We start from the raw sequence: 13,850 nt of genomic DNA on the forward strand, positions 1-13,850 counted from the left end.
TTCTTGTTAAGTGCTGAGACCAAACAACCATAAGTAGAATTCCCACCTCCCAAAGACTCTATACACTGTTAAAGTTTTTACTTTATTATACCAGAAAAAGAACTGTTTGAAGCACACAGTAAGGTTTTCTTAGTTAGAAAAATCAATTCCACTGTACCAGACAAAGAGCCACTTTGGGGTATGAAATGCTGTACTGTTCCTAAAGCATTGAAGTAAAAATTGAAACGTCAGTGGGAACAGTATTGCAAGTCATTGGGAGGCAGAAATCACAGTTTGACAAACATAAACAGTGCACACTGAAATAAAAAATGAGCGAGCAGGTAAAAATGATGTGTTGTGTGTGTCTTGCCTCCAGCAGGCACTGCAGCTCCAGTTCCCGTACCTCCAGGAACTCCTCCTGTCCCAAGCGCAGTTCCTCCTGTCCCTGTTTAAGTACAAAGTGCCCAGACACATGTAAATATGGAATTTCAGGTTTGAGGTTTTAGTCCCTGTATCTTCAAAAGGGGGTCTGCAAACCTTACAGGCACCTCAGAGTTACTGCACTGGAGCGGCCAAATTAGTGTTTGGAAATTTAAGTATGTTACACTGTAACACGAATCTACCACATTATTAGCACGATAAAATGGCTTATCTGTTAAAAAAAAAGGAAAAAAAAAATTGACGGTACACAACATTAATGATAGGCTAACTGCTATCCATGAATGATGTTAGTTAGCTAACATTAATCACTAATACAGCAGTGGCATGAAAATATGGCTAATTTTAAAATATGCTGGTATTATCATTGTTTTTAGGAGAAAATTATTGAAAAAAATTGTTAAGAAATTAATGAGGCAAGTTTTTATTCTTTGTAAACTTAATTTTTATATTAATCAACTTATAAAAAAATAATCTTTGGAATAGTCAATAAATATGTTGTTAGATTAATCAACTAATTGAAAAAAAATATCATTAGATTGATCGAGAAAAAAATTACTAGGTGCAACAATTCCTACCTCAGACACAAACATGATGTATAAATTTATTAATCTACCAATATTTATTATCTTAATATCTTAGCATTGTTTGCAATGTACCATAAAATGGTATATTTACACATGGGATTTAAGACCACATTACACATTATTGTAGGTCCAGTTTAATATGCAACTCAGTTTTATAAAATATATGTAGTACGGGGTCCCTGCTCCATCTCTCACTTTTACCTAAGGGGTGATGAAAACCTTTCAACACAAGTACTCTATAGTTGCACCTCCCGTGGCCGCTGGAGGGCCCTGTGATACTGAACTGGAGTTATAAGCAGGTGTGTGGCTTGTGCCAAACTTGACCTCTTCAGCAGGGAGCCAGATCCACAGACCCACCGTTGGTATTGAGAGCTGCTAATCTGCCCCTACAAGTCTGTCATCACTCCGTGATCAAAAGCAACATGGCTGCATTTTAATCTAATCAGGAGAGGCGGCCAGCATGCGTGGCATTTGCCTTGCCTCATCAAATGCTTCATTTATTTGGCTATCCCCTCGTGCAGGAAATGAGCTGTCAGCTTCACTTGTAAGGGAGCTGGCAGCACAATAAAACACATTGGTTTGTTTGCTTAAACTTTTTCAACATTTACAATCTTAAACTCCCCATATTTTGCCGCACAGACATTGCGCACTGCCTGTAAGTATGTGGCCTGGGAGATTTGGTGAGTAAAAGTTTGGCCCCAGAATGTTTTGTTTTATGTGCTCTTTCAGGGGAATTCAATGTTATTTCGAGTGTCATGAAAACAGCACAGACAGACTGATTCGAGGGACTGCAGTTTTATCATTGCCAACCAATACTTAACAGTAGGCTCTTTGCCATAGTACAGTCCTAGTCATGATTGGGCCCTCCAGAGTCCATGCTTCATCAGCCTGCCTAATTTCAAGGAAATCATGTGCACATACACGGCACAGACTTTGAGGTCACGCTGGGCTCCGCTAAAGTTCAAACAGTCCAAGGTTTGCAGGTACACCTTAAAAATGTACACGTGTTTGCCAAACAGTGTTTTTCTTGCTGAGTTACCATTAATGTGAAACATTCAGTTTGGCTTCCTCATAATATGCAAGCATGCGGATCTATCAAAGTTCAGTTCAAGTTCGTACAGTAGTTTGTCATCAGGCCAACAATCAGCTTACCTCCATGTGGAAGCAGAGGACCTCCTGCACCTGTGATGAGGACAACCACAGCAGTATTTGTCATTATGAAAGATTCGGGAAATTGTGTTTTTCATGTTGTTGTCTCAGCAACAGTGACCAAATTTAGACAATACTTAAATCAAGCTGAATATGTGTCCAGTTGATACTCATGGTCACTTCCTTAACCAGGCAAGGGTGCAGATGACCACCATAGCAGGGCAGGAGTCAAAACCAACTTAACTGAGTCCAAGTCAGGTCCAGGACCAGGCCCAGTCCAGTCTGAGTCAAGAGCAAGTCCAAACGCAGTAGAGACCAAATCAAAGGCAAGGCCAGAGCAAACCATGTTCACAACCATTTTGTGGTCGATTTCATTACGGTGGAGTCGGCGGATATTTTGTCTCGCTAGCTTAGGTAGCAAGCTTGTGATTGTCTGTAAGTGATGTTAATGTTCAAAAACTCTGGTAGCAAGTGAGGAGCTCAAAGCCTGTCTAGACTGCAAAATTGGCGCAACAGTGGAATGAGTCTTAAAATTATCATTTCAGCAGTTCCGATTCCCTTATCTCAAATCTAATAGGGTTTTTGAAGATGTTTTTGGTAAGATGCTTGAAATAAGGTGCGTGGTTAAGACAAGATTAAAAGATGTTCACGTTTTGTTCTATGGTGTAAAATATGTCCGCAAATACCCCACTGGTGAATCATTTGCTAACAAGCAGGTAAATGAGACTATATAGCCTCAACACGCTTAACTGTGTCAAACACAGCTTTACAATTTCGTTTTGGTGGAGATGTTTAGTCATACAGCCGCAGTGTAGTTCATTTATAGCCTTATAACATTTGCTTTTTACCTCTGGCGATTGCATTTGGGCGTCAAAATTCATAAAAGTGGTGTTCATTTGTGAAGATTATCTTACTTTTTTGAAGAGAGAACCAGGGCAATGCTATGTTCATGTCAGTCCAAAAAAAAAAAAAAAAAACTCATGGTGTTGGTAGACTAAAGCCACATTCTGCAGACTGCAACTGATCCAGAATCAGCAGCCAGGAACAACCTGGCCAGTTCTCAATAACAGAGCCCGAAACCAAGAAAAATCTGAGTCCAACAACCCACAAGACCAAGGCAAGTGCAAGACTTCAAAAACGTGGTCTTCGGGCTGGACTGGAGTACTACAGCCTATATCATAGCCTGGAGGAGCAATAGTGAAAGCAGTAGTAATGCAGTTAATGTGGATAATACCTATACTGATATATATAAAGCACTGGAGTTTCACAAAAAAAGGTTGAGATAATCTCTCTGGTTATAAAAATAAATTCTAACTAGCACACAACGCCCATTCTATCTCTACAGGGACCTTTCACCACAAGCCAAAAAATGGGAAGTGAAATATTAGAACCAAACATGGATACCTGCAATTTGAGGTATTTTTACTGAAAGGTTAAAACGGAGTGGAGAACCACATGATATCACTGCAGCCATCAGAACAAACAACCAAAAACAAGCAACAGGATCAGTGTCTCATTCGACACACTTGTTATTCTGTCCAATAAAAGATTAACTATATCAAGAAATTCAAACACATATTAATTGCACACTTCAGCCTTACAAATTTGATATTCAGAATCATGACATATAGAAATGACATGTCTCAGCTGATGCAACATCTTTGCCTTTGCCATGAGGTGCAACTATGAGAACTTGAGACATGCTTGACAAACACTGATAAAAGACTTGATTTGACTTTAACTTAGTATTTATCACTTGACACTTGACTAAGACTGGAGATAGATAACTAGCAAATACATTACTTGTTGTTTTTTAGTAAAATGTGCTCTTTTTTTTGAGGTATTGATGAGAAACATTTTGTTTTTCAAATCTGATTAAATGATTTCTAGTGCAATGCACAAAAACCTGGCAGCCCACAAGGACATGGTAGACCAGCAGAGGCCAATACATGAGAAAGCTATTATGGAGGGTCCAAAAATAATAACATTTGAATTTAAGGATCATGACCCTTCCCTAACTTTAATCAAAGTGCATTATTGCCTAAACAAAGACAAGCATCGGGATACAACCAAAAGTTCTGGTGTCAAGAATCTGCACTTATTTGCCGGCCATGCACCAAAACCACTTCATTGGTAAGCCTGCAAGGTACATTAATGCAGTGTTTCATTACCTGAAAGAAAAGTTAACTCTTAACATAATCTCGGCAGCAATAACAACTTAATTACGGAAGCAGTTTTGCACAAACGTTGCCCTTCACAGGAAACTCACAATCCTAACCAGACATTTTCAGCCATCTGCTGTACCTCTTTTAGCAGCTTTCTGTCCAGCTCCAGGAAAGAAACCCCCGGCGCCTCCACCGTATCCACCATAAGCACCTAAATGAAACAAAGGGGCAAAGGTGAATGAGGTTTAAAATGTATGTCGTTATAGACAGGATATAATATTCAGACCTCCTGTCAACCAAATGTTACACTTGTGCTCTTATGTTCGCACACATCATCAGTTCCAGTTTTAGTTCCACGCTACTCACCTCCTCCGTAGCCTCCCAGGCCACCTCCTCCAAGACCACCAGCTCCTAGACTGCCATATCCTGGAAGGAAAAGAAAAAGATAGACAGGCAGAACAGCAGAGAGAAAGAGATAAAGTGAGAATTACTGTACTACCAACTGACGATGAGGGCAAGGGGAGTCAAAGAAAAAATGCACAGTTTCTTAACCTTGGCGAGTTACTGGTGATTTATTCAGCAGTAATTACTCTTCAATAAAAATATCCCATCACTCAATCTTACATCAAAACATTTTCTAGGAACTGCGAGTACTACATACTTTTAAAAAATAAACCACATGAAATATGACAGAATATCATGTGTGCTTACTTAAATTTGATTCAAAACATTTGTTTCTAGAAGGACTGCACCTTGGGCACCGGGGAAAGAGTTGACCCCCACTGACTAAGAAACATGATGGGCCAAACATCAAAGATGGTTGACCATCTGGTTATACTGTACTCTAAACACTGGAGGGAGCAGTCTGTTCTTTCCAAGACCAAACTAATCTATGGGTGGCAAAAGCTTTTGGCCTGACTTGATGCATGAATAAAGTCATATCCCAGCTTGGGGGTTCTGCTTGCTGACAAGAACAAAACATGTGAGAGGAAGATATAGAAACAAGAAAAGTGTTGAAAGAGAGAAAGAACATGAAATAAAATAATCAACACCTGCTCATGGATTGAAAGGGAAAGTTAACTCCAAAGTCAAATATACATATTTTTCTTCTTGGCGCCGTTAATCAGTCTAGATTGTTTTGGGTGTTAGTTGCTGAGTGTTGGAGATATTGGCCGTAGAGATGTCGGCCCTCTCTTGAATATTATAGAACTAGATGGCACTCAACTCATTCAAAGCACCAAAAAAAAAACATTTGAAAAACTCACCAGCAGTATAATTTTCCAGAAATCATGACCCCGTTACTCAAGATAATCCGCAGACCTTGTTGTCAGCAGTTTCATGTAAGAAATGTTTTTTTCTACAGAACTACATCTTCACTACTTTTGGACAAGAAGCTTGTGGTAGCATGAGATGTAAATATTCATGGAGTTCTCTTTGGCTGAGCTGAAACGTTAGCTATTTCAGTGGTGCTATGCGAGCAAGCAGTGGATGAACGCTTGCTTCTGCACAGTGATGCAGCTGGCAGGTGCAGTTTGGTAGAAAGAAAATAGTTCCTGCATGAAACTGCCTCAAAACAACAATAACTGTGGATTATCTTGAGTAGCTGGGTCATGATTTACAGAGAGACATTGTTGCTGAGTTTTTCAAGTGTATTTTTTGGCAAATTAAACTAGACCCATCAAGTTCCATTATATTAGAAAGAAGGCAGATGTCTCTATGACCGATATCTCCAACACACAGCTATCATACCAAAACAATCAATTGATAAATAGTACTACAGGTAAGAGGAAAAATATGTATTTTGGATTATGGGGTGAACCGTCCCTTTTTAGCCCAAATTGAAAAGTGAAACCCACTGTGCAGCCAGTAACATTTAAAGAATATTAAACTACATTATAATTTATCTTTGCCATAAAACTTGAAACAAGCCTATTTACATGAACCATTATAACTTTGAATTGAAACCTTGCAATTCTTGGGTCTAGTGCTGTGATACTTAACTTACGGCCCGAGGGTGTCAGGCTGTTCGCCAAATATTTTCTAATTGAAAATAAATTGATTCACAGAGGGAATGTTCTTTTGTACTCTGAATGTAAAAAAGATACCAGAGTGCATAAAAAGCACGAAAATAGAGCTTAACATAAAAAAGTGGCTGGGGAGGATCTCTGTAATTTCCCAATTCCTAGAAACATCACGAATGCTCACATTGTTTGCCTGTGCTATTCATTTAAAAGAAAAACAAATAAATCAAGTGTAAAATGTAAATGCATATGGAAAAAGTGAGTGAAAGTGGAATATCATCCAAAGATTCAATTAGTTGAACTTAAGTATTTCCAAATAACTGTCAAAGTGATAAATTCCTATTTTCTAGGGCTAACATGTGGGACTCCATGTTTTAGAGAGCGTCGGGCACAATATGATTCTCAGAACTGTATTTCTCAGAGATGTATTAAAAGAAATTGTGAGCTGAACAAGATCCCCAATCAGAGATAAACATGTTGGCGTAATAACTGTTTTTTAAACAATAAGAAATTTGAATGCTGCCAGCAAGCTACGTCCACCAAGGAACTTGTTTTCATCAATACTTGTAAGCCAAAAATCTGTGGTGAGATCGACTAAGCATGGGAAACAAGCTGAACAAGAGGACAAGGGGGGGGGGTCAGAGTGGTGGGTGAGAGCTCGGAGTCCAGCAATCTGCAGGGTGCAGGTAATGATACTGACGAGGAGGAGGAATGTGCTGGGAGAGAGAGAGCTGGAAGTGTGGAGTTTCATGACCTAGTCAAAACAAATGTGGGCACTGGCCTCGCCAAGTGCTTGGCAAACAGACTAAGCATGCATTGCGAGCCCAGACGCTAAGCTAAGCGTCCTTGCAATAATCCATCTCCTTCAAACCTTTCAGCTCGATTCTCCTCGATTGCTCAACCATCCCCAGACACACCTCGAAGTAATAACAACAGTAATCAATTCTTATATAAATCAGACAGATCTAGGGCTTTCCCCTTTCCAGTGTCTCTTGCGTTGATACAAAGAATCTGTCTCATTTGTCTCATTTTTATCACTGAGCTCCACTTAACAATAAAAAATTTTAAGAATTGACAGGACAAAAAATGAGAGCATTAAAAGATATATGGAACACTTCTTATGCCTTAAACCCTTTAAAGGAGCAATGTGAAGGATTAAGTGGCATCTAGCAGTGAGCTGAAACCAGCTGAAACTTCTCCTGTGTGCCAAACGTGAACTCCCGCTTCAGATTCCTTCAGTATTCATTGATCAGGAGGTTTTCACCCAGAGCTGAATTGTCAACAGAGGCTTCTTCCCCTCCAAAACCAGCCTGCTGTCATTTCCAATTTGTCAAATACCGCTGCTTGGTCAGTGATTTTGGCATCAGACATGGGCAATAAAAGCACCTTTTGCATGATACGCAACTGGACAGCATCAGGTTATAACGCCGCCAGACAGCGTCAGTTGGAAACTTTGCTGGTGACAATGTAATAAAAGGAGCTGGAAAGTCCCTAGGCCATGCAAGACAAGAGGTGGATGATTCCAACAAACCTCAGACATTCATCCAGGAGCCCGCTGTTCGCATCCCATCTGAATGCTGAGGCAAACAATAATGTTTTTTTCTAAGCCTAACCACATGCCAACGTTAAAACAATGTGTTTTACCGTCCATTCAGCAAAATGCTTTATGCATTTCACGAGTACAAACTGTACATTACCTTGTATTTTGAAAAGACACAATGCATCTAACAGGTATAAACTGAAACTCTGTCCTTGAATATCAAAAACAGATGAAGGATGATAGCTATCATACATAGTGAAAGTCCATTGACAGAGCGGCAAAATTTGACGAGTTGGGATAAGAATGTGTTGCCAAAACAAATGCATCAGGGAATTGAAACCCCTAAAAACACTGAATAAATATTTTTTGTGACGCTTATCGCTGTAGAGGGGCTGCTAACTGCAATAGCTAATGCAAAAATGCTACTGGCCTAGAGCCGGTGTTTGGTTTGTCCATTCTGGTCTACCGTAGAAACATTGTGGTGCAAAGTGATGGACTCTATGAATAAGGATCTGTGCCTTATGTAGATATAAACAGCTTATTCTAAGGTAACAAAAACACAAGGATTCTTATTTTCAGGTGATTATACAGTAATGAAAATGTGTTATTATATTATATTAATAAGTCCCCCTAAAACCTAAACACTGGACCTTTAAAACAACTATGTGTGGGTTGAAATGTTTCTGCCACCAGATTACAGAATGTCTCATCAACCGGTCTGAGGTGTATGTGTTTGTCATTGTGAGTGTTGGAAATATACAGCACAGTCTGCACAACCAAGATTATGCATGTCAGTGGAGGAGAAACATGGTGAGAGTGCGAACAGGCAGGACGGTGGAGACTTTTAGCTTATTCATCCATCATCTGGCCCACCTGTGCTCACATGTGCATGACCCAACCTGGCTCTGGCAGTCGTGCTCAGGGTCGAACAGCACCTGCCACGTTGAGCTGATTTGAAGATCAAGGAGACAAGATGCAGACACGCAGAAGTCAGCCTGAGAGAGGGTTTGTTTCTGTGTGTGTGTGTGTGTGTGTGTGTGTGTGTGTGTGTGTGTGTGTGCGTGCGCGCGCGCGTGCGTATGTGTAACCACAAGAGCAGGCCTTGGGCAGACGCACGGTTTAGACAAGAAAGAAAGGAAAAGGAACTTTATAGTATGTAGTTCTGACATCACTAGACACTGAGGAAAATAAAACGCTCTCAAGTAACAAATACTACCCTGGAGGTCGTGTATTTTTCAGGGTCAAAGTGAGAGGACACGCTAACAAAATCTGGACTATTGTCAGTTTGGCATCTGTCCACTGACTGTATATTTGGGGGGGGGGGGGGGTTGTACAAAGGCTCTCTGTTTAGCCATATTTACGCCATCCTGTCAGCTCAAACAAGCATGCTTTTGTTGGACTACTATTGTTACAGCACGTCAGCTCACACAAATAGACCTGTCTTAGCTCACACATTATTGGAAGTCTACACCAATGTTGTTTGTTGTCTTGAACCACACACATGGAAAGTCTGCACCATGACCCCAATATCAAATCATCACTTTGCTTTGGTGCTGCTCCCAGTGTTCGGTTGATTGCTGACAAGCTGAAGAATTTCTGTACACTAATGCAGTGGCTTATTTTCTCTGTGACCCTCAAGGCATAATAGGGAGCCAGAGAGACCACTTGAAACCCCAAGTGCTTTCGAACCTTGGAGAAAGGAACCCTACAAAAGGTCAATGCTCTGAACACAAGATGGAGGGGACAGAAACCCAATACTACACAGGAGGGAGAACTGGGGGCCAAGGAAATTGGAAGGTAAGTGATGCAGTATGGCAATGCATCATAGTTTCCTCCATTTAGAATTAAAAGAAAAAAGTGTGACAGAAACAAGGTTTACTAGCCAGTTTCCATTCAGAAAAGAGCACTGGCGTTCACAGCTGTGCAGTGACAAGTGCACCTGCAGGTTGTTGAGGAGAAATTTGGGATAGTGTGGCAGTGAATAATTGAGCATCGCCCAACAGTGGTGATTCATGTGTGGCGGCTCGTTGAGGAATGATCTCAGTGAGAGCGCACAAGTAAATGCATGTCTAGACCTTCTGTGACAAAGAAGGTTTTCAGAGGAATGAAAATGTGACGAAGGACAGGCTGCCACATTCATTGCCTCCTCCTGTAACATGTCATGTGCATTGGAGTTTAAACTGGAGACTGACTGGAGTAAAACTGGCCAGACAGCGTGGCTGGTTCCCTCAGTCACCAGTCATGTTCTCAAACTTGGGTCCAGCACAAGTGATGGATGTGAGCCAGAGTGAACAGAAATATCTGGTTTCAATCTCAAAAACTGAAACGTCTCGCTCAAGCTCCATTGGGGTTAAGTAAGGTAATCCTCTGTTTCAGAACCAGAGGAATACAAGACACATTAATCAAAACATTGTATTAAACTTTCCGGCTCTTACTCTCCCTGTTTCTCTATCCTTTTCTCTCCATCTTTCCTCTCCAAATAGCGTCTAAGAGGTTGCGCTGACCAGACGTGAGGTGGTAGCGACAATCGGAGGAAGTCAAACGTGAGATGTGAGAGCTCGCTACTTTCCATCTCCTCCCTTTTCCTCCCCCTTCTCCCCTTCTCTCAACTTTGTGAACCAGCTGGGCCTGGTGAAGGGTTTAATTTAAGAGAGCAGAGAATTCCATGGCAGAGATCCACTGTAACTGACGGCAGACTTCGAGCTCTGGAATGTCCAGGAAATTTTTTGGGTCTCGTTTCTCACTGTATTCTTTGTTTTAGCTCCTATTTTATCAGGCGGACCGTCTGAGAGCAAATGTTTACTGAAAAGCCAGTGGGCACGATTACAATTCATATGTCTCTTTAATACTTTGAAACCTGAAGCGACATCACTTTCCTTGTGCTGCTTTGAACTGTAAACAAATTAGTGCTATGTCTGTCAAAAACATGGGAAAAAGGCAAACTTGGTAAGAAACGTTCCACAAATTGCAAGAAATTAGTACATTTAGGTAATTCATTTTTAAAAAGTTAGGGGAAACCACTGAATTATTATATTTTTTAAGCACTTATAGCATGCAATTTCCTTTTTAAATTTTTTTGTTTGTTTTTTATTTTTTTTTTAATTTTGGGGCGCTCAGTAGATAAGTTGGTAGAGTGGGAACAAAGTCCTCGCTGCAGCAGCTGCAGGCTCAATTCCAGCCTTGGTCCTTTTTTCTGCATGTCGTCGCCTTTCTCTCTCCCCCTTTCATACTTGAACTGTCCTGTCTGAATAAAGGCAAAAGCCAAAAAAATGATCTTAAAAAAAAAATGTTTTACATACAAGGGTTAGAGAGAACCATTAAATTGTGAGTCTTCAGCTACACTGAAACATTGGATTTGCTGTACAAGCCACAAAACTCACAAAGTGCAAAGGGTAATTGCAAGAAGCACAGGGGCCTGCTGTGATGGCACAAATGCAATTTTCTGAAATGTGATGTTCATGATAACTTCATCCTCAAAGGCTCTCCAAAGTTCCCCAGAGAATCAGCCTTTTACTCTGACTGACAGGAAGATTCTGCTCGTCGGCTGTGGTCCCATATATATTTTCATTTTGAAAGCGAAGCCCATCATTAAGTCCTTCACTGTCATGACACCAGATTTTTATCAGTATCAAATTATCACACAGCTCCCCTTCCAAGATGGTGGATAGATTGCATTCTTATGTGGTGATGCAGGACGAGCTGGATGAAAGCAGAATGATGTGAGTGGTGATTCCAGATCGCGTGAGACAAGCGAACACACTGACGCTCCCCTCGCTTCCTCTCCCCCTCCCCTCTCCTGTGACCTCCCCTGCTCCTTGTCACTTACAGGTTCTCCGTGCTGTCAGTTACGGGCACTGAGCTATGAGAAGCTGGACCGGTCGCATGTTGGACTAATTAAGTATTCACACAGTCACTCCGCTTCACACAAACTCTCTCCCTCCCTGGCTGGTGTGAGCCAGTCGACTTTGGCGGCGAGCCTTTTATTGTTTTCGCTTTCCTTTTCCATGGAGTCATTGACACGATCAATGAGAGGTCCCAAAGCCTCAGCCTCCCTTGTTGCCAGATGACCCCGAGTGCACGACTGTCAGAGTTCCTACAGACAAACAGTTGAGAGTCTATGGTTGCCTAATTTTATTTGCTTTTGGGGCAGCATCCAGATCAGAATCAGTGTAGCCATTGTCGGGTGGTCATTTTCACATTTTTATTGAGGGACAATTGCATCATACTAAAGAAGAGAATGTGCTCTGTTTATTATGTTGTAAGCAATGATGAGGCAACTTTGGAGGGTCACATCCACCCACACACTTTGGCACTAGAACACACACATCATCTCTGAGGCGTCTAACAAATGGCTCCAAATTAATGTTAACTGTAAAAGTCACCATTACACATTCTGTGGATTATAAGCACCGCCGCCATGCCAAACAAGGCTGCTTTGACTTCTGAGACTGTCTGACCTCACCACCCAGAGTCTTTGTGAGGCTCTCACCTCCACAACACACATTATTTCAAACACATCTGTGCAACGACCATTACTGCTGTGACTTAATTCAAAATAAATATGTGTAATGAGTGTGTCACACCACAGAAAAGGGTTTTATTAACCACAGAACCAAATTTAAATGATTAAAAGAATCGGAAACATATTAAATTAAGTTTCAAAAATCATTGAGAAATGAGGAGTGTTCTCTGCTCTGTGGCGCTAAGGACGTGTCCACTGAAGGAGCTGGATGTGGTTACGACTCACATTAGAGCTTGTAGCATAATATTAGAGTCATTTCGGTCATTAGCGGTGAGTTAACGTTCTACAAGCCTTCTTAGCTCTTTCAGTCTAACAAATACGTGAATTTGTCTTTAAAATACCACAATCATATAAACACAATCACAATATCTATCACTTACATACCGTTCAGTCGCTTTTACCTGAATCGACTATTCGGCCTACCTGCAGTTGCTGCTCACTTTTTGTGTGTGTGTGCTTTGTGCTAACATTGACTGCTATAAGCAGCCAAACAAGAGTCTGTCGCTGTTGAGTTGCGCTCTCATTCTTTGACTCGGGGTGTGTACTTTACTGTGCTACCAGCTGAGCTGCTAATGAGAGTCTGTAGCTGTGTATTGGTTTGCTCTTCAGCTCAGGGGACTGTTTTACTTTGCAGCTCGGGACATGTGTGCTTTGTGTTACAGAAGTCAACTGCTGACTAGAGTCTGTTGCTTCGCACCGACTTTGTTGTTTTAGAGTGGGGAAGGGATCATGTTACAGATGGCTTCAGTGTGTCATCGGGCAGAACCTTTGGCCGGCCCAAAAAATCATGGACCCAGAAATGGTGAGAAAACAGTTTAACACTCAAACACAGCTTCCATTCCTTTTTACATGTTTTCAACAAGTATTGTCTAACATTTATTATGGTTTTAGAAATAAATCACAGATTTTGCTTTAACCAGACTTTAATTTGTACACCACGTGTTATATCCACTGAGTTTGTGATGTCATTGTTTATGCTACATGTCATACAGAGCAGAGCAAGCTATGCTATAAGCTTTCAAGTCAACCAAACACTTGTCCCTGTTCCCACTTACTGTGAGAGTTAAGACCCTCTGCGGTTCTACTTTTTACCCACTTCTACAGGAATGTCACAGTTGGTCTGCCAACACTGAGCCCCAGAGTATTAAGTCTGAAGAGTATCCCTAACCCAGTGCTCATACCACCGTCTGTTTCAGCTTGGCACACACACTCACAGCATGTACTGTAAAGCCATGCAGACAATGCAGAAACACACTGCAAGCATTAGAGTACACAGTAGTACATTTAGTAAATGGGAACTTAGAAAATCCAATTTTGCAAAACTGCTTGTTTTCTCTCTCATAAATAGGCTATGTTCTCTGTCTAGAGATGATCAATTGTGCAAATAATGCATAGTGAGAGAAAATCAGTCAACAAACAGCCGTGGCTGTGGTATGTAAAGTTGGCCAA

At 41.1% G+C, this 13,850-nt stretch overlaps 1 protein-coding gene across 1 annotated transcript in view; it reads right to left on the bottom strand.

Annotated features, from left to right (window-relative positions):
• elna (elastin a) overlaps positions 1–13,850 on the bottom strand; it is a 70,531-nt gene that overhangs the window by 27,117 nt on the left and 29,564 nt on the right. Inside the window, exons 6-9 of the mRNA XM_042487271.1 lie at positions 4,685–4,744; positions 4,458–4,529; positions 2,157–2,186; positions 383–424 (exon numbers count right to left, since the gene is read on the bottom strand). Of these exons, the coding sequence (XP_042343205.1) occupies positions 383–424; positions 2,157–2,186; positions 4,458–4,529; positions 4,685–4,744 (204 nt within the window). The remainder of the gene's footprint in view (positions 1–382; positions 425–2,156; positions 2,187–4,457; positions 4,530–4,684; positions 4,745–13,850) is intronic.

The sequence above is a fragment of the Plectropomus leopardus genome, chromosome 5 (assembly GCF_008729295.1).
Source record: "Plectropomus leopardus isolate mb chromosome 5, YSFRI_Pleo_2.0, whole genome shotgun sequence".
NCBI classification, from domain to species: Eukaryota; Metazoa; Chordata; class Actinopteri; order Perciformes; family Serranidae; genus Plectropomus; species Plectropomus leopardus.